General features: G+C 36.2%; 1 protein-coding gene across 3 annotated transcripts in view; it reads right to left on the bottom strand.

Annotated features, from left to right (window-relative positions):
- Positions 1-27,272, bottom strand: part of DCP2 (decapping mRNA 2) — a 57,935-nt gene that overhangs the window by 7,742 nt on the left and 22,921 nt on the right. The window contains exons 3-9 of one of the 3 annotated variants that reach the window (XM_006886682.1): positions 24,151-24,278; positions 23,593-23,691; positions 8,276-8,428; positions 8,052-8,164; positions 7,834-7,941; positions 5,394-5,529; positions 1,207-1,317 (exon numbers count right to left, since the gene is read on the bottom strand). In XM_006886682.1, the coding sequence (XP_006886744.1) occupies positions 1,207-1,317; positions 5,394-5,529; positions 7,834-7,941; positions 8,052-8,164; positions 8,276-8,428; positions 23,593-23,691; positions 24,151-24,278 (848 nt within the window). The remainder of the gene's footprint in view (positions 1-1,206; positions 1,318-5,393; positions 5,530-7,833; positions 7,942-8,051; positions 8,165-8,275; positions 8,429-23,592; positions 23,692-24,150; positions 24,279-27,272) is intronic. The other 2 variants (XM_006886684.1, XM_006886683.1) reach the window with 2 other exon arrangements.

Consider the following 27,272-nt stretch of genomic DNA (forward strand, 5'->3'; position numbering starts at 1 on the left):
AACAACAACAACAACATATATAAAATCAATCTGATTCCTATTTAGGACATCAGATAAGATCCATGTATACAGTCGCCACTTATGTTTCTTATAAAATGTATTTGCAATTAATAAATCATAGATTATACAGAAGTCTATCACCAGCCTCATTTCTGTCACAAAGTGTATGTTTCCCAACTACACATTCTTCTTCCTTATTCCCAACTTTTGCATTTGAGTCACTAATGTATTTACTAATGTCACTAATGTATCTTGGTTGCATGTTCAATTGATTTCTGACTACAACACTTGGTAGATATCATTTATTTACTCTTCTTTGGCTCTGGTTGTTGGTGCATAAATCTGAATGTCAGTGGTATGAACAAGTCTTCCTCGTATGAGTATTATCCTGTCACTCACAACATTGTATTTCAAGATGGATCTAGAAATGGTCTTTTTAACTATGAATGTGACCCTGCTTTTCCTTATCTTTTCATTTTCAACATACTGATCATATTATTGTGATTCATAATGTCCCAAGCCAGCAGTCCGTTTCATTTCACCAATGCTTAGTATGTCAATGTTTCTATGTTCCATTTCTTCCTTAACAATCTCCAATTTTCCTACATTCCTACTTCTCACATTCCACTTTCCAATCACTAGGGTCTGTTTGCAACTGTTCCTCCTCTTTTATGATTCTCAACACAAGGCTCTTCCTCTAGCACAATACCTGCTAGTCTAACCTAAGTGTGCTCTGTTGTACATAACAGATATGTCTTTTTAGGCCTTGTCTAATGCCTATGGCTTTGACTATGAGTACTTTGTTATTATCGTTTTAACTGTCAAACACTATAAACTTGAAGAGAAAAAAATACAGCCTTCCACTCCATGAAAAGATAAAAACTATTAACAACACAGAACAGACAAGGAATTACTCTTAAAAAGAGCTTACTGCATATATTTTTCATGGCATTAAAATAAATGTAAACATCCACATAAAAAAGCAAAGATTAGGTATATAATTAAAGCAACATCAGGTTAAGCATAAAATTTTAATTGACTAAAGGAAGTTTTAGTGCATAAACATAATCGTATACATTTAGCACCATAAATATCTTCCGTGTATTATTTAAAAATGGGAGCAAGTAACATTAATGTGCCTTGACAAATATGTACATCACTTAAGAAGCCTAAATGTCAGTTTAGCACAGGAGACTTAAATCTTACCATCAAGGGATTCTGCTGCTTTGATGGCTGAGTGTGGACTCCATTTGTTCTTTTCTTCTGATTAGGAGAATCTTGATACTGTTTTCTGCCATTTCCCCTTATATTTGGATTCTATTTTTTTAAATAAAACATAATGCAAGAGAATAAAATAATACAAACCTATGAAAAATATTTATCTATGTTTATCTGGTTGAGTTTAGCAAAGCCCACAAAAAAATCTACTTAAGACACAGGGAAATCACACCAATTCAATATGATCTCTTACAGAACATACTGTTTGACAAATCAAGATTTCTCTAAAATGATCGAAGAATTTCCTCCTCTTTGTTGTAGCCTCTTTATGCTATAGATTTTATTTACAATGCATAAATAGAAAAACATGAGGGGAGTTTAAAAAAATTAGTAGAAAGCAAAAAAAAAAATGTAGGAACAAGTCTGAAAACTTTTCTTGCACACCAAAAAGAGCCTTCTCTGTGAGAACAATGCTGATGCAGAATAGCAAGTTTGTAGAACAGAAAGAAGGCAGCAGACATATTCTAAAAATAACTTAGAATTATTAAATTAAAAAATAGCTACTAAATACATCTTTTCTGTAACAGGGATTGATATTCTAAATTTAAACCAGTATCCCCTAAATTCAGACCTAGTATCTAATGTTAAGCTTGTTGTTATTAAAATAATCTTCTATTTTATCATTTTATTATGCTGTTGTTTTAACAATTACTTTCATAAGAAATTTTAAGTTTAACTGCAAACGTGTTACGTCTTTAATATTAATTTCACCTTAAAGGTCTTGAAAAGATAACTACTGACTGCAGCAATGGGCTGGAGTGTGTCAGAGACGAGGAGGATGGCACAGCGTAGGACAGGGTTCAGATCTGTTGTTCATAGAAGACAACAGATCTCTAAAAGGTATACTCAACTCATAGGCACCTAACAACTAAGACACACTCTCTCTCATTTGCTTCAAGGTGGAACAGACCCTCCAAGCAGGTTTTCAGAGTCTGTAAACGACACAAGATGAAACTGCCTATCTTTCTCCAGAGGAGCCACTGGTGAATAACAGTAACAGCATTTGGGTTAGAAGTCAAACTCCTTACAGACCACATGACCAGAGCTCTCTGATTAAAACAGCACACATAATAAAAAAGTAAAATATTTATTTATATTCTATCACCGGGGAAGGGGGTGAACCACTGGTTAAAACAGCTTGAAAACAATATGGCAACCTAAAATAAATTATGGGCAGGATATAAAGCTTTACACTCTTTTAGTTCAAATTCAACACTAAGTCTTATCTATTACATATAGTTTACATATTTTTCATATACTTTCCCCCTCTCACATATTAAAAAATCAAACCTGCTGCCATCAAGCAAATTCAATATAGAGTAGAAATGTCCCACAGGATTTTGTAACCTATTTGTATAGAATCAGAGAGCAAAGTCTTCCTTTGATAGGCTCAAACCTCCAACTCAGTACTTAAACTACTGCACCCTCATAAATAGAAAAAGTACAGAAAAACATAACTCTTGATGAATTCCTCCAAAAGGAAGGGATGCATATAACCCCCCTGCAACCTTAGGAATCCCTATGAGGTCCTATGCCAGTCACCATTCCCTAAAAGACAACTTCCAGCATCGTAAGTCAGTTTTGTCCTTTGGGAGCAACTTCCAGCAAATGGAATCATGTGATTTTCATTACTGGTCTCTGTTGCTAGACATTACATTTGAGAGACTGTTTGTTCCATCTGTAGAAGACTGGGTTTTGCAGCATTTACAGACTAAGAATAACTAGGGAAAAAAAGCATGGCGATCAACGTCTAAAAATTAGCCAAGAGAAAACTCAATAGCTTTGGACATTTGATCAGGAAGAATCAATTTAATAAAAGTTCATTTCTGGTAGAGGACCAATGAAAGTATGAGAAATCCCTGATGAAGAATATGATGAAGCATTAAGAGCCACAATGCTGAACTTAAACATATTAATGATCTTAAGGATGATGCAGAATTGAGTAATATTTTCTGTAGTAACAATATCACCCTGAGTCACTCTCAATTTGGCAGCCGCTAATGTTGTTGTTGTTAGGTGCTGTCAAGTTGTAGACAACTCCTAGTGACTCTATGACTTTCATTGTTTCTCCATGTTCACAGAGTTTTCAGAGGCAAGCTATATCAGAAGTGGATGCCACTCTTTCTTCCTAGCTTGTTTTAACTGGGGCGCTCCACCAAACACTGTCCACTATTGGTAACCATTATCACATTTGACACATCAGTGTCACAGTGTTTAGCATCACAGCAACCACAGGTTACCTCTGTACAGCAAATGGACAGACCAGTGATATACCACTAAGAATAATGTTTAACCAAAACCAATTAAAACCAGGCCAGAGGGTAGCAATTAAAATCATCCATCTTTGGTTTGCTAGCATCACTTTCTATCACTAGGTCAAAAAAGATCCCCTGATGATAAAGATAATGAAGCATAAAAGCCACAATGCAGAACATAAACATATTAATGATCTTAAAAATGATGCAGGACTGAGTAATCTTATTTTTTTTTTTAATTTTAATGAACATTCACAGAGATTTTGGATTTCCATTCATTGTTGCATTTTTCTCCCTGCCCACCCCTTCCCCTCAGTTGGCCCTTCTCTTTGAAAAGTAAAATTCTTTCATTAGTACGCAATCCTCCCCACTCCCCCAGTATACTCCACTATGCAGCCTTCACTCTGGACTCTTATCATGTCCATAATACCCAATCATATATCGCTTTTAGACTGTTCTCTCCCTCATCTCTTTCAATGCAGTATACATAATTTATCCATTTTTTCTTAGTCTCACCCCAACCCTGATGTCAGTCCCTTTCTACAACAATGGCACTATGCAGTATTTGTCCTTTTGTGACTTAGATATTTCACTCAGCATAATGTCTTCCAGGATCATCCATTTTGAATAATATTTCATAAGTCCCTTGCGTTTCAAGGCAGTGTAGTATTCCATTGTATGAATATACCACAGCTTCTCTATCCATTCGTTATGTTGATGGGCACTTCGGTTGTTTCCAACTCCTTGCTATTGTGAACAAAACCACGATAAACATGGGTGTGCATAAATCTACCTGGGTGACAGTTATGGTCTCTTTAGGGTATATTCCCAGTAAAAGAATTGCTGGATCAATTGGTATTTCTATGTGCAACTTTTTTGAGAAAGCGCCACAGAGCCTTCCATAGTGGTTGCACCATTTTACACTCCCACCAACAGTGAATAAGGGTTCCAGTTTCTCTGCAACCTCGCCAGCATTTGTTGTTTGCTACTCTGTCAAATTTTGCTATTCTTACTGGGGTAAGATGATATCTCATAGCTGTTTTGGAGTACTTTTAAACATGACCACCCTGAGTCACTCTCAACTCGGCAGCCATTAATAGCAACAACATATTTTGCATAATAAATCAATAATATTCATTTGCATTGCTGTATAGTGTTCCACTGTGTGACTGTATCATAACTTATTATCCATTCATTCCACTGCTAAGGACATATTCTTTGCTTGTATATTCCTTGTGATGAAGTATATAAAATAAGAAAGAAAGTGCTAGGTCACTAGGTGTACCTACTTTCATAGATAGGACACACACACACACACACACACATCCCATTTTCACAAGCAATTCTATAATAAATTCCCATCAAAATAGTAGAGCTCAAGTTACTTTGGAGTCTAACTTATACTTTGTATTATGTCTGTTTTTATTTTAGCTACTCTACTGGGTCCCAGTATTCTTTATCTCTTTTACTTTTATGAAAACAATAAGAAAAGCAGAATTAAAATTTTACATTTCTTTTTCCCTCAATAAAATATTATCTGAAATAAATATCTAAATACAGATATTATCTAAAAGATACTTTTCTCATTTATTTTTAAATGAAATCTAAATACAGATATTATCTGAAAGATACTTTTCTCGTTTATTTTTAAATGAAATCTCTGCTGGCAGTATATTATCAAAGACAGATGTTAATTCCTCCTATTTACCACACCAGATTTATATAAAAACTATAAAAGTTAAGAAATCGCATCCCTACAATTTAGAATTCTTTAAGCTATCATTTGTTTGTGGAGTTAAACATTATGGAAACTCTTCGATTCATCACAAGGTCTGAATTTCTGTAATGTACATTACTCACCTTTGCTTTTAAAAAGTCAGACATTTCAGAATGGTTATTGTATGGCTTTTGCTGTAATGGCTGTCTGTGCTTTACCCACTGGTCACCAGGAGAGCCTTCTGGAAATAACTGCTGGCTGTGGCGGAATTTGGTTCGACTACACCAAAATTTAAAATATAAATATCAGAACAAGAGAAATTTCACTTAACTTTCTTTTACATATCAAGCATTTTACTTTCTTATTTACTTTGTATCTACACACACTGGAGTGCAAATTCTCTTAGAGGCAAGGATTCTTGTCTGTCTACTGCTCTAGCACATACCTAAAATAGAGCCTAAAATTCAAGAAACAGTTGTTGAATTAAGAAGCTATTTTCTAAATCTCTACCAGCTTTTTAAAGACAGTTTAGTTGCCACAAAACAAATGTATAGCTTTTCCCTCTTAATTGAACAGAAAATTCATTCTTACTAGTATTACTAAAGGATAAAATCTGATCTTACACAGGTCAGCTATGTGTCTCATCCATACTAGACTAGGATTTGAGATACATTCTAAAGCAAAAAAATTTAGGGTCCCAAGACAATGAGATGCCAAAATTAAATAAAAATCTGGTCTAAAATTCTTGTGCATTTAGTGGTTTATAATCTAAGGTAAGAAATTTCACCTAGTACCATTTAAAAGTATAATATAGCTCAGATTCAATAGTATCAAGAAATGTGTTAAAAGTTTCGGAATGAGCTTGCCTTTTCCTATTGAAAAAGTGTAATTAAATTGTTTTACCTTTTCTCTAGACAAAATTCAGACATTACCTCTAATGTATCATCATAGATATTCCTTATACACAAAATACTGCTTAAATAAAAAAATAAATAACCACTACCCTACATAAATGTTAACTAAAAATCTTATTTGAGAAGTTGCTTTATTATTTATTTCATCCATCAAGACCACAAACCTTGGTAATCACACAACACAATTAAGGGAAACAGCTGCTCCCAGACGAGTATTCATCCAACACTCCTCCCCAGCCTCAACACTATGTCCATTTTTTATACTTTTTAGTTGGACCTTTGTTTCTTTTGAACTTCATTCTTCTCTATCTTACATTTTCTACATGGTTTCACTTATGTCTTATATAATTTTGTAACAATCACAGGTTCTGAGAGCCAAAATGACTCTCAAAACATTTATTATTAGACTCTATGCCCCAGAAAACAAGACTTAAATGGAATACTACCTATCTGCTTAAAACAATTGACTCTACACATGGCTTACTTCTACCATTTACATTTTGAAGCTCTAGGATAAACACATATCCAGATTAGGAGGTATGTTGGAGACAGTAAGATTGGCTATGGATAGAGGAGGGTTTAGGGCTGTTGTACCTAAGGTCTCTAGGGTCTCTGAGTCGCAAACAACTCGACAGCACATAACAACAACAACAAGAACTCTGAATTTACTATCATAGCCAAAGTCCTAACAAGTCTGTTACAAAAAAAAAAATTTATATATATAAAAATTATTTTTTTGGTATGTGTGTAAAAATCTTTATTGGTATTTATACAATAATACATTGTGTTGCATTCATGCACATCTTACTTAATATAAAGTTATTTCTCCAGGCTGCTATGTAATTGTTACTTGGATTTAATCATGTTCCTATTAAAAAATGCTGTTTGCAGCTCATGTCAATTTAATAGCAGCCACTTATAATACACACACACACACACACACACACACACAGTAGTGGCTCAGTGGCACAATTCTCCCATTCCATGCAGGAGACTAGGTTTGCTTCGTGGCTACCTGTCAGGAGAAGCCTACATGCTACTACCATCTGATCAGGTTTCAGTGGAGCCTGCAGCCTATGACAAAGTGGAAAGAAAAGCCTGGAAACAGACTTTCAAAAATAAGCACAACTGTTCAATCAGTATGAATGCCAACAGCATGTGCAGGACCACGTAGCATTTCACTTCTTTGTGTGTGGGATCACTGTAATTTGGGGGGCCAATATGCACAATCAATGCTATGGAAAGTAAGGGGGAAATATAATTAATAACATTTTTACTTTTAATTGGCACTTCTCATGTCTCCCCTGTACAAAAACAGATCTCAATATACCCACAATCAAACCTCCACAGAAGTCAATTATCTCTCAAATAGGACAAGAGACCAGAGAGTTAACTATATTAAAACTCAAACACACATACACACAGATCACTTACCCTCCCCCTCGTATTTAAGCTTTCTAAAAAAACTAGGACCTTAAGTACATTATTTCTCCCCCCTCTTTTTTTGTCTGAAGCTCCTTTTCCAAGTATCAAAATCCTTGGGGGAAAAAAATTGCATTAGATCCATAATGAAGACATAAACAGAGCAATTCTACCCCTCTCAAATTTTGGAAGCAAAATATAACTGAACTAACAGAAACTCAGAATCCTTTGGATATATATTCTTTACCTTAATTTTTCCACAGTGGGTTTAGCTGGTGTGCTACTAGTTGAAGAAAATCCATTGTCACTGTCTGAGGAATCTCCAAATCTTCGAGAAAGCCAGTCTCTCAGTGGTCTGGAAAGAACATTAAAGTTTCGTTTTTTAAAAAAATTTGGTATGTAAAAAAAAAATCTCATAATCAAAATCATGTTTTGTATTATATTATAAAAAAAGACCTAAAATACCTGATGAATGGAATGGCCATAAAAAATTTGTTAGGTGCCAAACCAAGTTTGGATTTGGGGGTCATATCATTTCTATGGCAGGGCAATTTCTCAATGGAGAACCACTCAATGTTCTGAAATAAAAAATTTAGTTAATATAAAGGAACTTCTACAAACAATTGCCTACTTCATTAATTCAAGATACTGCCTACCAAAAGGCAAAAATATTTTTAATTATTACATACCCGAATTTCTCTTCTAGTTTTCGGGTTAAATTTTGTATCTTTTGGAATTCCTGGAATGATATACAAACGAGCAAGCTGGTCATTGATTCGAAGTTCAATGTAATCATCCTTACAAATATAGTCTTTGATATCAAAACCAGTTTCTTCAAAGACCTAGAAATAACAAATTTGGGTTCAAATTTTTAATTTCAGCTATTAGACCTCCAGTTTACTAAGCTTTATTTCAACAAAAAGAATTCAGAAATGTCTAGGCAATTAAAGGCATGAAAATACTGTTTTCAGAGCTGTACAAATAAAATTAAAGCTATTAGACTGATTAGTGGTTTGAAACTGCCTTTTCTCATAAAAATTTTGTAATTTTATAGTTTTTTTAAAAATTTAGGTCCTTAATCCACTTTCTTTTTGTGTATAGGAGACAGCAGAATCCTGCTCCATTTTTTCTGTATGTAAAAATCCAACTTTTCTTCTTACTATTTATGGGAAAAGATTATTGTTTCTCATTTTTCTCAGCCTCTGTCAAAACTCATTTGACTAAAGATGTGGGTTAATTTCTGAACTCTCAATTTTTTTTATTCCATGGGTCTGTATGTCTGTTGTTATACCTGTACTAGTACCAGACTGGTTTGATGAGTAAGATTTTTATTATTTTCACATAGTTCTTTTCTTCAACCCCCAAATGAAAAGACTTCGGGTTCCTGGTGGCTGGAAACCACTATGAATCTTTAATAATGGAGTTTCATCTCTTCCCTCTTATTTTAGCATCTCCAAGTCAGCCAGTGGGACAGTTTACATTAAAATACACACTCAGGCCTCTTACAGGTTATGTAGTAAAGGTATTTATATCCATTTCTTCTCTTCTCTCTTTCCCTTGTCAGTTCATGTATATCTTTCTACCTTTCTTAATAAAATAACATCTAAACTTTCTCAAAGAGCCTTGGTGGCACAATTATTAAGCACTTAGCTGCTGACTGAAAGTCTGATAACCGGAACATATGCAACAGTTCTGCAGGATAAAAATCAGGCATCTCTTCTCATAAAGGTTAAATCAAAGGAAACCTACTGCCACTGCATCTACTTTGACTTAAAGCACCCTAAACAACAAAGACTGGAACAGAGCTACGCCCTAAGGATCTCTAAGCCTGGATATCATTATAGAAGCAGGCTGTCTCATTGTCTGTCTATGCTGTTGCTGGTAGATTCAAGCTACTGACCTTTCAGGTGGCAACTCAATTTACTGTGACCCTAAGGCTCCTTGCATAAAAATTACAGCCTAGAAAAAACCCAGTGGGGCAATTCTACTTTTTAACTTACAGTCAACTCAATAGTACCTAACAACTACAGTCTTTCAGGCACTTTCATTTGTAAAGACCAATTTAAGCTCTGTATATTCTCTTTGTATATTCTTACATATACAAAATATCCCCAGTTAGCTTAGCTTATACACTCAGCTGTCAACCAAAAGGTTAAGTGTTTGAATGCACTCAGAGGCACCTTGAAAAGAAAGGCTTAGATAGCTCCTTCCCAGTATCTTAAAAAAAAGGAAAAAAAAAACCCCACAAAAAAACCCCAGCATTGACAACCCTAAGGAGCTATATACAGAAGAGAAGAAGGAGACTGGTTGCATAGGACGTAACAGGGTCACCAATGACACTGAAAGAGTTATTTCCATGTAATTGACACAGGCTAGATATGATCCAGCAATTTCACTTCTAGAGAAATAAGGCCTTCCCCCCCCCCCCGCCCCAATTTTATTACATTTTCTGTGTGTACCGTCAAATCAGATCTGACTGGTACAGGAGATTGCCCCTCCTTCTCCAGCAGAGCATCTGGTGGATTCAAACTGCGTACCTCTGGGATTGCAGTGCAGCTTCTTGCCACTAGGCCACCAGAGCTCCCCAGGGTTTTATTCTTAACAGTAAAAAACTGGAAACAGTCCAATGAATAAGGAAATTGGATGCCTGTACAATTGGGGTTGCTATGATACTGACTGCTGTGCCACTGCTGTGTCAAATGCCATAATGGTTACCCTTCATGGACAGTGACTGGTAGAACTCCCAGATTAGGGCAGGCTTAGAAGCAGGACTGGTATCCACTTCTTAAACAACAGGTCTTTGGAAACTCTATGAACATTAGAGAAACAACGATAATTATAGAAAAGGGTTCAGATCTTTTGTTCATAGGGTCACTATGAATCATACCTGACTTGATGGCACTTAGCAACATGTTTGTACGCAGGACTGCTATACAGAATAACAACCAACTCTTACACTACAACACAACACCATAGATTAATTTCAAAGATATTTTGTTCATCATTCAGAAATGAATCAGAGTACCTACTCAATAATTCTATATATATGAAGCTCAAGAACAAACAAAACTAATAAATATTTGTAGAAATCAGAACAGTAGTTACCTCTATCAATTACAGGGAAAAGTAAGAACTAACTGAAAAGGTACAGAAAATAATCTCCTGAGGTTCTAGAAATGTTCTGCATTTTGTTCAGGATGGTGATTATATAAGTATATACATGTATGCAAACTAATTAACTATTAAGATTAGTGTACTTTATGTATTTATGATTCAACAAAAAATTTTTTAAACCAGGTAGACTGACACAGTGACTGCCAGGAAGTGTGAGGATGGTGCAGGATAGAAGAGGGTTCAGATCTTTTGTTCACGGGTCACTATGAGTCATACTTAACAGCACCTAACAACAACGACAACAAAGTTCTTACTTCTACTTTTATAATTACTGTATTTTTAGCTCTCTTCATTGTATTAATACCTAATAATTACAAATAAAACTACTCATTAAGATATACATAGTCAAGAAATTGTCTACATAATCATTACAAATTATAAGTTTGAAAAAATCGGTTTATTGGGAGCAAAGCCTCTTATCTTTATATTACAAACAGTATCTAAATGAATACATGCTTAATAAAGTAAACACTGTAGACAAGAACTGCTTACTCTTAACACTTTAAAAATTGCACACACATATGTATTGAAAAAAAGTGAATGCAGTAAAATGTTAATTGGCCAATCTAGAAGGATTCTTTGCATTATTACTATTTTCATCTATATCTGAGATTATTTCAATATTAATGCAAATTTTAACATTTACATAGCCAGTGTATTTCATTTTTTACTTTTCCAAACATATACTGAGCACGTAACAAGTGATAGGTATTTCTAGTAGATTCATAAATGAGCAGAACAATGACTGCCTGGTAAAAAACTCAGTATGAACAGGAAAGTAAAATCATTTTACCATAACTTCCAAAATGCTACATAGTAGGTGGACACTGTGAGAGTAGAAGGAGGGTGTCTGGCTCAAGTCTGGAAGAGATGTTTGTGAGTTGAGATGGGGCACTCTGGGGAGGACGTCAGTGACTATTCTATTATGCTGGTTATACTTAAGAGGAATAGGAGTTTACTATCTGAATAAGAAAAATATCTCATTTAAGTAGCTAAGAATAGTCACAGCTGAAGAAGAAATGGTACAATATAAGGCAAGATGTAAAAGGCCACAAACACTGTTACAGACTAAAGGTATACAGTTAAAATCCACCAGGTGCTCCACGGGAGAAGCATGGGCACTCTCCTGCCATGTCATATTGCCTATGAACACCTACCAGGAGGGTCAGCTATGGGTGGATTTTGACTCCACACAACAGCATACAAGAAAAGAGCTGTTTAGACAGAGTGGTGTCTCTCAACTTCAGCGTATCTGCTCTTAGCTGCCACTGAGTCGAGTTCATAGCAACCCTGTGAAAAAATTTGAACGCTGCCCTCCCCTATGTTGTCCTCCTCCTTTCTGATACACTTGAGTCCACTGCTACAGTCACTGTATTAATCCATCTGAGGATTTTTTCCTTTTTTGTCTACCCTCCACCCTTCTTAGCACGATGTCCCATTCCAAGGAACAGCCCCCTAACAACATGCTCAAAGTATATGAGATGAAGCTTTGTCATATTTGCTTCCAAGAATCATTCTGGCTACAATTTACCCCAAACACATTCGCTTGTTCTTTTAGCAGTCCACTCGATAATTAAGTACTCTTCAACACCACACTAAAAGGTATCAATTCTTCTTCTGTCATCCTTATTGATTTTCCAGCTTTCAAATACACAGCAAGTGACTGAAAAGATCATGGCTTGAATCAGACATACCTTAAGTCTTCAAACTGACATCACTGCTCCTCAGGAACTTGAAGAGGTCATTGACTGCAGACTTTCCAAACGCACTGTTTCCTGATCTCCTGACTGCTGGTACCAAGTGCGTTGGTTGTGGATCCAAGTAAGAGGAATCACTGACAATTTCAATCTTTTCTCCATCTATCATGATGTTGCCTAACAATCCAATGGTAAAAATTTTTGTTTTCTTAATGTTGAGAAGCAATCCATATTGAAGGCTATAGTCTCTAATATTTTATAGCAAGCACTTCAAGTCTTCTTCACTTTCAGCAAGTAAGGCTGAATCACACAGGTTGATGAGTCTTCTTCCAATCCTGATGCCACATTCTTCTTCAGAGTCCAGCTTCTCAAATGATTTGTTTAGCTTTCATACGGACTGTTTCAGATTCATACAGATTTAACATATATGGAGAGAGCATACAACCCTGATGCACACCTTTCTTAATTTTAAACTATTCAGTGATTCCTTGCTCTGTTCAGACAACAGCTTCTTGGTCTAAGTTTTGTATGTTGTTGCTGTTACTGTGTGTGCAACCACCTGCGACTCATAGTGACCTTATATACAACAGCCCTATACTCTGCTCTATCTTGTGCCAATCAAATTATCTCCAACACACCTAACCTCATTACCTCAGTCACTGAATCAATCCATCTCATCGAGGGTCTTCCTCCTTTGCGCTCTCTCCACCCTCCTAAGCATGACATTCCTCTCCAAGGACTGTTCCCTCCTTGCAACATGTCCAAAGTATGTTGGACAAAGTTTCAGAATCCTTGCCTCCAAGAAGCAGCCTGGTCTCACCCTCTCTAGGATGAACCTGTTTGTTCTCTCAGCAGTCCATGGTATATTCAATAGTCTTCTCCAAAACCACAGCTGAAAGGAAGGCATTATTCTCCTTCTCTCATCTCTAGTCATTGTCCAGCTCTCTGATGCATAACAAGTAATTGCAAGAATATGGCCTGGATCAGACATACCTTAAGTCTCCAGAGTGATATCATTGTTCTTCAGTACTTTGGAGAGGTCTATGACAGCTGACTCTCCCAACGTAATTTTCTTTTAATTTCCTGGCTGCTGGTATCAAGAGTGTAGAGGCAAGCAAACTAACACTGTTAACAACCTCAATCTCTTCACCAACCATCCTGATGATGCATGGTTCAAAATTGGGACGTGTGTATGCCAGGGATGTGTCCTATCTCCATATCTTTTTAATCTATATGGAGAACAGATTATCCAGGAGGTTGGGCTCTTATGAGGAAAAATGTGACATCAAGATTGGAGGAAGACTCATCTACAATCTGCATTATGAAGATGACACAACCCTACTTGCTGAAACTGAGGTGGACTTGAAGGGCTTGCTGAAGAGAGTCAAGGACTGCAGTCTTTCAATACGAATTGAAGCTCAATATCAAGAAAACAAAGATTCTCACCACTGGGCCAATTGGCAGCATCATGATAGTTTTGTATGAGCACAATTAAATGTTCTGGAATTCCCATTCTTCTCAATGTTAGCAATTAATCTGTTATGATCTACACAGCCAACTGTCTTTGTATAATCAATAAAGTACAAACAGACATTCTTCTTATTATTTCTGCTTTCAGCCAGAATCCAATGAGATCCCTGGCGCCTCTTCTAAATGCAGCTTAAACTTCTGGCAGTTCTCTGTCAATGTACTGTTCTAAGATGATCTTCAGTAATACTTTGCTTGCTTGTGATATTAATATTATTACTCAATAATTTCCACATTGTGTTGGATCACCTCTTTTAGGAATGAGAAGAAAAATAGATCTCTTCTAGTCAGTTAGCTGTCCTCCAAATTTCTAGGCACAAACACGATGAGCAAGTTCAGGACTGCGTCTGTTAGTTGAAACATATCAACCGACACCTTACTGTTTCCTGGGACCTTACTGAGGCCTTTATTTCAACAGTTACCAAGGAAGTTATAAATGGGGAGCTCTACTGGCCTAGTCCATAAGGAGTTGTGCTACTAACACAAAAGTGGTTCAAATCCAGAAGTCACACAAGGGAGAAATACGAACAGTGTGCCCCTGTGCAACTTACAGCCTTGGAAATCTGCTGGTGGGTCCCTTATGAGTTGATTCAAACTCAATGATACTAAGAATTTTTATAATGTCAGATAATAAGGACAAGAATTTTCATATCAAACTTGTGTGAATCAAATCCAGACTTTTAATTCTATTATATAATTATCATCAAATCCATCCCTGTAATTATCTATTATAGGACCCTCAAGAAGGTTTCCAATTTCCTTGTTTGACTAATGTATTTAAACCACATATGTGGTTAGATAATAGGGAGCTCTGATGATCCTATTGGTAAGCAACTGTGCTGTAATCCCAAAGGTACATGGTTTGAATCCACTAGATGCTCCACGCGAGATGGATGGACAATCTCCTCTCATAAAATTTACTGCTTCAGAAAACCTGAAGGGTCAACTGTTGGTCAGTTCCAACTCAACAGAACACAACAACTTACCAGGTAATTCACTTTCCTAGTATATACATCAGCATTAACTTTATAAATGATATCAGATCAAAATTCCCAATCAGGATTTAAAATGTATACAACGCAGAGTCCATGAACATGGACATACAAGAAAATCTTTTGCTATAATTTATGTCTAAAATTATACAGGTAGAAGTAAACTGAACAACTAATAGTTTCTCTGTCCAAATTTTAGTAAGATTAATTCACAGAACTGTGTATCAATAGGCTTCATTTAAAATATGCTTTTGCCAAAGGTTGTTCAGTGCCAACACGTCAACTACAACTCACAGTGACCCTAAGAACAGTTCTGAATCTTGCCTTATCCTATACCTTCCTTCCTCACACAATCTCTGTCATGCTCAAGTCCCAAGTGGTAGACACTCTGTCATCCATTTCTTTGAGAATCTTACTCTCTTTTGCTGACCCTCTACCACTTCCACCATGATGTCTTCCTCCAAGGACAGGTCCCTCCTGAAAAATGTGCCCAAATATGTGAGACGAAGTTTCATCATTTTGCTTCTAAAAGCACTCTGGTTATACTTCTTCTAAAATAAGTTTGTTCTTTCTGCAATCCGTGGAATATTCAACACTTTACTCGAATACTACAATTCAAAGGCATTAATTCTTCTATCATCCTTCTCCACTGTCAAACTTTCAGAAGCATAGGAGGCAAATGAAAATATCATGGATTTGAATAGGCAAACAGACGTCTTTAAAGTAGCATCTCATTTTTCAACACTCTGGAGAAGTCCTTGACAGCAATAGTTCCCAATGCAAATGTCTTTTGATTTCTTGACTGCTACTACCAGGAGTGTTGACTGTGGATCCTAATAAACTTGTTGACAACTTTAATCTTTTCTCCATCTAGCATGCTATTGCCTACTGGACCAATGGTGAAGATTTTTGTTTTCTTGTTACAGAGATGTAAACAGTGAAGGCTGTAATCTTTGATCTTTTTCAGTAAGTGTTTCAAGTCTTCTTCACTTTCTGCAAGCAAGGTGGTACCATCTGCTTAACAAAAGCTATTGTTAAGTCTTCCTCAAATCCTAATAACACACATTTCTTCATATATAGTCTATCCTCTTAAATTATTTGCTCAGTATACTGATTTAATGGATATTGTGAAAGCAAAACACCCAAACACACATTCTTCCGCTTTTAAACCACTGGCCATTTGAATCACACAATCATATGATCTACTATGTCAGGAATAGCAAAGTGAAGAGGAATAACGTGTGTTCAATAGTCAAAGAGTGTTTCAAGACCTATTTAAAAAAAAGTTTAAAATGTATCCTAGCAAGCCTGGTGGCCTAGTGGAAAGAAGTTGCACTGCAATCCCAGAGGTGTATGGTTCAAATTCACCAGGTGCTCTGCTGGAGAAGGAGGAACAATTTCCTCCCGAACCAGTCAGATCTGATTTGACGGTACACACACAAAAATAATAAACTTTTTTTTTTAAAAATGGATCCTAAAGTATAACACTGTGAGAGATAAAATATGACCTATACACATACAAGGAAGACCTGTTACTAGAACTATCATTCACCATCCTAAAAAAGAAAACTTAATGTAAATGAAAATCTATATGGAACATAATGTACAAGCATGAAACACAATGTAAAAAAACTCTTGTACAAATATTCACAACAGTCACTAAAGATGTAGAAAGCAGAGAACACTAGAAGAATGTTTACCAGTATTTTAATTATTATGCAAAGGCTGTGTGGTTCAGAACAAATAAAGGCTAACATTGAGAAGAATGGGAATTCCAGACACTTAATTGTGCTCACATACAACTTCTACCTAGACCAGGAGGCTACTGTCTGAACAGAACAAGGGAACACTCATGGTTTAAAATCAAGAAAGGTGTATGACAGAGCAGTATTTATCCTTCCTATTAGATCTAAATGCTGTACAAATTATATGAAAAGTCAAACTTTAAGAAGACGATTTTGGCAAGAGGATTGAGAAAGACTCATCAACAACTTGTGTTATCCACTGTTATAAAGCAGAACTGATACGGGGCTTGGAGAAAACTAGGAAAAGAATGAGTAAATAATGAACAAAGAACTGTTTCAAAAGAATATATGATTAGTCATTATAGTATGATAACATTCCAGAATAAGAGGTATAATGCAAAGTGGACTGGGGGAGGAGGAAGGAGTAAATAGTGCAACAATGAATACATTTTTTTTTTTAAAAAAAAAAAGTAAAACAGGGGAGAAGGATGGGAAGGAGGAAAATATGCAACAATGAATCCACGAATGAAAGAATAACAAACTTTTCAGTAAACTTTCGTTAAAATCACAATTTAAAAATATTAAGAGAGAGAAAACCCACCCTGTGTTACGCAGATGACACAACCCTGTTTGTTGAAATTTAGGAGGATTTGAAACGCTGGCTGTGAAAGGTCAAGGACTGCAGCTTTCAATATGGACTGAAGCTCAACATCAAGAAAACAAAGATTTTCACCACGGGGCCAGCTGGCAGTTCAAGATGGATGGTGAAGAGATTAAGATTGTTAACACTTTTCATTTGCTTGGCTCCATAATCAACACTATTGGGACCAGAAGCCAGGTAATCAAAAGACGAACTGCACTGAGGAAAGTTGGCTGTCAGGGACCTCTGCAGAGTACTGAAAAGCAACGGTGTCAGTCTGGAGAATAAGGAGCACCTGATCCAGTCCACTGTCTTTGCAATTGCTTGTTATGCATCAGAAAACTGGACAATGACTAGAAATTATAAAAAGAGAATTGATTTCTTTGAGCTGTGGTGCTGGAGAAAAGTACTAAATATACCATGGACTGTTAAGAGAACGAACAGGTTTGTCCTAGAGAGGGTGAGACCAGGCTGCTGAGGCTTTGTCTGACATATTTTGGAGGCAAGGACTTTGAGGCTTTGTCTGACATACTTTGGGCATGTTGCAAGGAGGGACCAGTTCCTGGAGAGGGCCATCATGCTGGGAATGGTGGAGGGACGGCTAAAGAGAAGAGGACCCCTATTTAGATGAATTGCTTCAGTGACTGAAGTAACGAGGGTAGGTGTGTCAGAGACAATAAAGTTAGCACCGGATAGAGCAGGTTTCAGGGTTACTGTACATAGATAGGGTCGCTGTGAGTCACAAGCAACTCAACTCAACAGCACATAACAACAATGTTCACTCTGTAACATGCTTGACACTGTCTCCTTTGGTTCAGTCCACATAAAAAGAATGCCGTAAATTCTACTAAAGCAAAACAAAAACACCTCTGGGGTGTCATGTATAGTGAAATGACATTATTAATGTTAACTGTAAAAATGCTACAATAAACCCAAAAGCAGAAAGTTAGCAGCTTTAAAAAGCTAAAGTAATATCCACATTAAAACAGCACAATTTAAAAGTTTACAAAAAAGCTTCATCTTAAAAAAAAAGTGCTCCAACCAAGCTAAGTCTAAAAGCCAACTAAAAAGTTAAGATAAAACATCTCTGTATCCACCAGTGGGAGAAAGATGGGCAATCTCCTCCTGTGTGATTTTACTGCTTCTAAAAATGTGCAGGAGGGTCAGCTGAAGGTACACAACAATGATACATCAATAAAAATTAGCATGAAAGTATGGACTAAAACCATGATTTATTTTTTCTTTTTTTAGCTAAACCTTAATACTATTTTCCTTGTGTTCAGACAATGCTACTTTTATAATACCGCAGTACCACCAAGTGGCATACAGATGCACTGCAAGTCTAGGATAGCAAGCGGAATACTCTATTAACTGAAATCAACTCCACACCTTAGTGCTAAACCTTTTCTCTTTTTGAGAAAGATAAAAATTAAAAAAACAAAATATCATTTATATATGTTCTTTCACAACATATATAAAGTCTTTTCTGCAAAGTTCTGTCACCAACTATATGATATTCTTTTAAAAGCTTTTGCAGATCCTTTTCGGATTCATATGCATGATTGGGAGTTCATACTTCTGTATGATATGTGCCACCCATTAAGCCTTGTTACGACACAGGCACATTACCCATCTGACATTAAAAAAAAAAGTTTCTGCAATTAGAATTCATTATTATCAACTGAGGGCTATTCTACAAATGGCTGCATTACCTTTATTTATTTATTTTTTGGGCTGTACTACCTTTAAAGCAAGACAGACTCTAATCCACAATGATATAATGTAAGTTAAAAATGACAAATATCTACTATACTATGATATAATGTAATATAAATGATACAATGTAGTTATAGATCCTATACTATAAATACATATTGTTTTTGTTATTAGGTGCTGTCAAGTCAAGTAGATCTCAAGAGACTCTATGAACAACAGATCTGAACCCTGTCCTATCCTGTGCCATTTTCACTCTTCCTGACACACTTGAGCATGTTGTGTGGTCATGACTCTTCCCAGTATCATGTCCCTCTCCAAGGAATAGCCATTCCTAGCTACATACCCAAAGTAATTAAGGCAAAACCTCATCATTCATGTCTCCAAAGAGCACTCTGACTGCATCCTCTCCAAGACATATTTGTTTGTTCTTTTGGCAGTCCATGGGATATTCAGTGCTCTCCTCCAACACCACAACTCAAAGGCATACATTCTTCTATCATTCTTAGTCACTGTCTAGTTCTCAGATGCATAGCAAGTGACAAGAAAGATCATAGCCCCCATCAGACACACCTTTGTCCTCAAAATGACATCATAACTCCTGAAGAATTTGGAGAGGTCCCTAACTGCATACTTTCCCAGTGTAGCACATCTTACTTTCTGACTGCTGGTACTATGGGTGTTAACTGCAGATTCAAGTAAGATGAACTTGTTGACAGTTTCAATCTCTTCTCCATTCATCATGATAGTTAAACAATACTAGCAGCACCCTTGTTCAGCGACTGACTTTGTATAGGACATGAGGGTTCTAAACTGACCTATGAACTAAGTTAACATTACCACAAATTTGTTACTGGCATTAAAAATGCTAAGGATGTAGTGTTTGACAAACTTCCTGTTTTGAAGGTGCCTAGAATGTAGAAGCAAAACTATCTCAAAAGAAGGGCAGCTAGAAAGGTATTAAGAAGCAAAGATAGTAAGACTTTGTCTCACATAATTTTAGAAGGCTATAAATAGGGGCCAATCCTTACAGAATTACATCATGCTTAGAAGTGGCTCAACAAAAAATAAGACCTGCAACAAGATGGACTAAGTTCAACGGTGGACTTTAGCACAGCATCATTCATCAAAATGACAAGACTGAGCAGTGTATTATTCTGTTATACAAAAGAGTCATGAAGAGTCAGAGCCAACTGCAACATCACCTAACAGTAACAATAATGTGCTGAGAGGTCCTTAAGTGGTAAGTTTTGAAGTTCACCCAAAGATACTTTAGAAATATGTTTCCCAAAAATAAGCCAATCAATGTAACTGGAGTAATGAGGGTAGATGTGTCAGAGACCTTAAAGGGGGCAGAGGATAGAGAATGATTCAGAGCTGTTGTATCACAGGATCCCTAAGAGTCTCAAGCAACCTGATAGCACATAATAACAACAACAATCCTGACCATGAGCAAATCAATCTAAGACACTACTTTCAAAATTTCTCATTGCCATCAAGTAGGAAGTGACTCATCACATCACACAGAGGGTTTTCAGAGGCTGTAAATCACACAGAAGGATACTGCCTTTCTCCTGCAGAGCAGCTGTGGATTTGAACCACCTGACTATGAGCTGAAAGCACAATTGCTTACCCTCTAGGCTATCAGAGCTCCCTTTTCTAAAAGTATACATTGGAAATCACTATTTCTAAAGCAGTATTATAAAGACTGAAAAAGACTTACCTGGCTCAAGTATTTTCTACTGCTTCATATGCATATGAAGGTTGGACAATGACTAATGAAGACAAAGAAGAAGTGAAGCTTTTGAATTATGGTACTGTCAGAATATTGAATATACCATGGACTGCCAAAAGAACAGACAATTCTGTCTCATAAGAAATAGTCAGGATGTTCTTTAGAGACAAGGATGGTGAGGTTTTGTTTCACATATTTTGGGCATACTACCAGAAAGGGCATATCGTTGGAAGGGATACGTGCTTGGGAAGGTGGAGGGTCAAAGAAGGAAACATCCTCAGTGAGATGGCACAATGATTGCAACAATGGAATTAAACGCAACAGAGACTGTAAGGTTTCAATCTGTTATAAAAGGTAGCTATGAGCTAAGAGTTGGCTCAATGACACCCAAGAACAAATACTAAATAAAATTATCATGAGAAATGAGACATAGTACCATAATGTAAAAGGGAAAATACGTTAGCTTACATTTATTAATAAAGAAATACGAAATAACACCAAAGTGAAGGACATTCTATTAAGTGGCCAATACTCTTTATCTTAGAAGTCTCAAGTATATGACTATTTCTAACAAAAACAGATGAAAAGCAAATTAAACTCAAAATAAGCAAGAGATATAAAAGATTAGAATAGAAAACAATGGAAATCAATGAAAAAAAACAGAAACGTTTTCAAATCTATGAAATCTGAAGAGATTAATTCAGAATATCAACGAAATTGACAAAAATTGAGAAGATAAAGGTCAAGAGAGAAGACATTAATTACCAACAATCAGGAAAGAAGTGACAACAGAGCAGAGTAGAAAAATACTAAAACAAGAAATTACTATTAACTTTATGGTGACAAATCTGACAGCTAAGAAAATATAATCCATATAGTACAATATCTATTTTCAAATGTTTCATTTATTTAAAAGCCTTTAAGAAAACTCTAGGCCTAAATGTATTATGAACTCCACCAAGTATTTAACTACACCATTCTCTCCCTAGCCCCGCCCCCCAAGTTTGTCCTATTTTCTAAAAGCAGTGTTATGCTGTTATTTGTCCTTCTGTGACAGAGAAATTTCACTCAGCATATTGTCCTCCAGGCCCCCCATGTTGGGTAATGTTTTATAAATTCACTGGTTTTCAGTGTTATATATTATTCCATCATGTGAATGCTCCAGTTTTTCTATCTAGTCATTTGTTGATGGGTCACCTGAGTTGCTTCCATCTCTTTGCTATTATGAATAATGCGGCAATAAACATGACTGTGCATACATGTGTTTGAGTTGTAGCTCTGGTTCTTTAGGGTATGGGAAAACAATGGATGGATAATAAATACTGCATTAGACCAAAAGAGGAGAAGAATCATCCAAAAGGAAAATAGGATTGATAAGGCATTATATTATGTATGAAAACAATCTGCTAAAATGGGTGCATTGGCAGAGAGGACTGGAGAAGGGGACAAGGGAAGGGGAGGAAGAAAATGTGCAACAATGGGGAAAAAATTTAAAATAAAACATTTTCAATGTTTAAAAAAAAGAAAGAACCACACTAATTTTATACAAATGCATCCAGAGTCTGATGAAAAGGGAACATTTCCCAGTTCACTGCAAGGGTATTACTATCCTAAGGCCAAAACTAGAAACATCTAAGGTGCGCCTGAATGAAGTCATGGTATTTTTCAATTGCTTCCCATGCATCTAGAAGGAGTTTTGGGGACTTAGTAGTAACTGTGCTGCCACCCAGAGATAAGCAGTTCTTAACCACCAGCAAAAGACAGGCAATCTCTTCCCGTGCAATTTTTTTTCCTTTCTTTTTTTTCCTTCCACCCCCCCCTCCAGCCACGTGCAATTTAAAGCCTCTGAAAACCCACTGCAGAGAAGTGTAAGCTGAGTATAAACACTAACACAATAGCAGCATGTTTCTCAAAGTACACAATAAATAAGACCAAAAAGGAATCAATGCCTTAAAATTATGTTGTTGAAAAGAGTACTGGATCCCATGGACTATCAAAAAACCAAACAAAACTATCTTAGAGGAAGTACAATCAAGGTGTTCCTTGAAGACAAAAATACAGTAAAACTTCTTTCCCCATACTTTGAGCATGTTGTCAGGGAGGGGCTGTCCTTGGAAAACGGTATCTTGTTTGAAAACCAGAGGATTAGCAAAGGAGAATTAGAACATTAACAAGATAGACTGATGAATGACTGCAAAAAACAGACTTGGGCAAAACAGAGGTGGTGAGGATGGTGAAGAAGAGGGAAAGATTTCAATCTGTTGCTCAGACTTATGAGTAGTAAACTTGACAGCACATAACAACATTTCACCTGGCAGTGAAAAACTGAACAATTTCTCCTTAAGATACATTCCAACACTGGTACTAAAAAAACAGAGCCAGATTATACAGTAAGAAAAAACAATAAAGCCAAAAGGACTAGAAAGGAAGATGAAACTGTGTTTTTTCCCCAAGCAATATAATTATCTATGTAGAAAATCATGTAGTGTCTACAAAAATACTAGAAATAAATGTATAATCATGAATATAAAAAACTAAAGGTAAAGAAAGATACTACTTAAAAAGAAAGATATACAAAATAACAGAAGAAAATGGAAATGAATAGAGGAAGAATATATCAGAGGTAAAAGAATTAAGTTATTTTACAAAAAAATCCATTATTAAAAAGGTCTAAAAAGAGGGTTAGATTGTATAAACATGTAAGTCTATATGATTAAAAACAAAAAGCAGATAGTACACTCAGATCCAGAATCAATAAAGTATTTGAAAGTATAATAACTCACCTCTCTAGCAGCACAATCATGAGGAGCTTCTTCTTTATTTACTTTTCCTTTTGGAAATCCCCAGCCCGATTTTGCTAGGTATCCCTGAACCAGTAGCACCTATAAACACAGGAACAGACAAAACTGAAACTGGCCCTCCCTTCCCAGGCTCCTTTAAAATTAAAGGATCCTCCCTCCCATATGCAAAGTAACTGTACCATCAATAATGTTACTATGTAATTGGTTTCATTATCTTCCATGAGTATAAATATACTCTTAATGTTATTAATTTTTATCTGTTTATATTAGGTCACACTACAAGTACAAAATCCAGAGACCTAGAACGCAAATTAAGCAAGAAAAAATTTAACCCTTTAGCATTAAAATCCAAGTATATATTTAGCACTAAAAAACAAAACAAAAAGTAAAAAACAATATGTAAATATTACTGAGTTGGTGTGTTTCTGTATATACTCTCAAAGACAAAATAGACAAAAATTTATAAATAACAAATATATTAATAAGATAAACACTAGTAGCTGATCACCATTTCTCTAAAAACCTCTTTATTTCACTCACATTTTCAAGTGTCTCATCAAGAATAATTGCACCATATGTTGGCACTCCCATTTTATATTCCTTCCATTCATCCAAAACTTTTTCTACATCTTCACCTTGAGGCAGCAAAAAGGGACAATGACTGAAAAGTATAGGTAACGTCAAGGAAGCTACTTGGATAGCAAGAAAAGGAGGTACGGTACACCTATACTGGTAAGAGGTAAAAAACACCAAAAGGACAACAAAAAAGCTGAAAATCATTAATGCTGGAAAGTAAAACTGGGGATAAAGTTTTGTTTCTATTTCTTTACTATGTATATGTACTGTTATAATTAGAGTGTTACTGAAGATTTACTAAGGAATATAAAGTAAGGTAAATACAACCAGTTTCAAAAGAAATTAGGTAAGGTAGTGTGGTTTTGCTGAATTCTCTGTTTTCAAAACAACCTAGATTCTGACACTGTATATACACTCAGGCTTCTAATAATCCTTGCTTTCAAATGCCTCATCACTCTAACACCAGTAATTTTTCAAAGAATGGACAAAAAATGGAATTTATGATAGTGTTTCCCAAGCATATGTTGTGAAATTGCTTATGCATTCATTCTCACATCCTATGTCAATTGTATCTTCTATATTCCCATTTTTATATTAATATAAAATGTTTTGAGCTTATTTTTAATCATCTGGATGATCACCTATATCAACTACTGCTTCCTTGATTTAAGGAGCCACAATGACAATATTATTACATTATTTATCATAGGCTATCAAAACCAGAAGCAACTTAATATGCCAATTGATTAGAGACAAAGGACACAGCCAAAACAGAGAAATGCAGTAGAAAAGTTGGTCCGTTAGGCACAAGCAGCTCACAATACCCTTTAAAAGAGTTACCCTCATATTCACATTTAATCTGGTCTGTTGAAACAAAAATATTAGCCACTTGAATTTTATGAGCTACACAGTTTGTGGGGGTTTTTTTCATTAAAAAATGTGTTTCATTATTTCAAATTCTCTTTTGACAGTATTAAAAACTAAAAAGCTTGTCAAATAACCTCACACTGACCAAAAATCTACCTGACATAGCAAGCAAATACTGTGATTAAAACACAGGCATGAGGTTAATGTCAATAAAATTATTCCATGTCTTTTTAGGGAGAAAAGTAAAGTTTTGATGCAATGTTAACCATTTGATGATGTTCTTATGGTACTAAACAGGTTTGTTAAAATTCTGAAAGGTATTTCCCAGTCAATGCTGGTATGAAAGCTTCTAAAATCTCTCATGTGTTTTAAAAGGGCCCTGGTGCATTGGTGTGTTATGTTTAGTGATAAAGGTGATTGGTTCAAATGCTTCAAGGCGAGAAAGATGAGCCTTCTCCTCCCATAAAGATTACAGTCTCTGAAATCAAATACTTACAGGACATCATAAGGAGGAATCAGGGATTTCCAGGGCCATAGTACTTAAGAGAGTTAGTTGTGTTGCTAACCCAAAGGCATCTCCTCTCTGGCGTAAGAATCCACCACCACCTTTTCTGAAGGAGAAAGGACAATCTCCTCTTGTGAGATTTACTTCCTTGGAAGTCCAATGGAAGATCAGCTAGGAGTCAATTATGACTCAATGGCAATGAGACACAAACAGGCATCAATCTGACTGCAGTGGGTTTGGTCTGTTTTGGGGTATATATGTTACTCAAGTATAAATTTTAAATATAAGTTTCCACTAAAAATTTAAACAGAAACAGATATAAAAGGACCCAGGAACAAAGACTGTAGAGGTGCTTATCCAGTTTTATTTTGTTTTGTTTCCCTCTTCTTTTTCCCCTCAATGTTCTTAATATTTTAAGCTTCACAAAGAGGTTAAGTCCCACTGTGCAATTTTATTTTTCTACTCATTAAACAATTTCTTTAAAAAAGAAAAAAAAATGTAAACTTTTACTCAAATAAAACAGATTTTAAAAATAAACAGAAAAAATTACATCATCTGATTTCAGTTTGGAAACTTTCAAATTTCATTTAAGACTCAAAAAACACTCAGAAAACCCTGAGTTGACTGTCCAACTGAAATTCCAAGACAAACCCACTGCGGTCAAGTAGGTTTTAACTTGTGGCAAACTTCTATTAAGTTCTCAAGCAGCTGTAAATCTTTACTAGAGACTGCATCATTCTGTAACTGAATGGACCAAAACCACAGATCTTTCTTACTAAGCAGCTCAACAAGTAATGTCCTCATTATTCCAAAGTGATCTTTCAAAACACCCTTTTGAGGAAATAAAATAAATGTGCAAAATATTAACAAAATTGGATGAAGCATATTAGAGCAACTCACCACAATATTCTTTTAATTTTTAGAGCAAGCTTTTCCTCCCCAAATAAAAAGTTTAATCAATAATGTCCTATGAGATTGTTCATAGCTTTAGTCTGCTAGGCTCCAGTCAACACTCATGGCACCAGCAGCCAGGACATATTGTGATGGGAAAGTCTGCTGTTAGGAACTTCTCCAAAGCGCTGAAGAGCAATGATGTCACCCTGGAGACTAAGGTGTGGCTGATACAGGCCATGGTCTTTGCAATCACTTGTTATGTGTCAGAGAGTTGGACAATGACTAGGAAGGATAGAAGAATTGATGCCTTTGAGCTGTGGTGCTGGAGAAGAGTGCTGAAAGTACCATGGACTGCTAAGAAAACAAACAGGTTCATTCTAGAGAGGGTTAAACCAGGCTGCTCCTTGAAGGCAAGGATTCTGAGGCTTTGTGTGACATACTTTGGACATGTTGCAAGGAGGGATCAGTCCTTGGAGAGGGACATCATGCTTGGGAGTGTGAGGGCAGGCACAGGAGGAGAAGACCCTCTATGAGGTGGATTGATTCAGTGACTGGGGTAATCGGGGTGAGGGTGTCGGAGCCAGTGCAATTGGCACAGGGCAGAGCAGGGTTTAGGGCTGCTGTACACAGGGTCGCTATGAGTCACAGGCAACTCAACAGCACATAACAACAACATATTCCTCTACTAGGGGAACTCTGATGGTCTAGCGGCACAAAGCTATGTTGCAATCAGGAAGGATCGAGCCACCACCTGCTCCACGAGAGGCTGGGTTATCTTCTCCCATGAGATTAAAGTGCTTCTTGAGGGTCACTCTGAGTC

Source organism: Elephantulus edwardii, unplaced genomic scaffold, assembly GCF_000299155.1.
Source record: "Elephantulus edwardii isolate Elephantulus edwardi_28Jun2011 unplaced genomic scaffold, EleEdw1.0 scaffold00050, whole genome shotgun sequence".
NCBI lineage: Eukaryota > Metazoa > Chordata > Mammalia > Macroscelidea > Macroscelididae > Elephantulus > Elephantulus edwardii.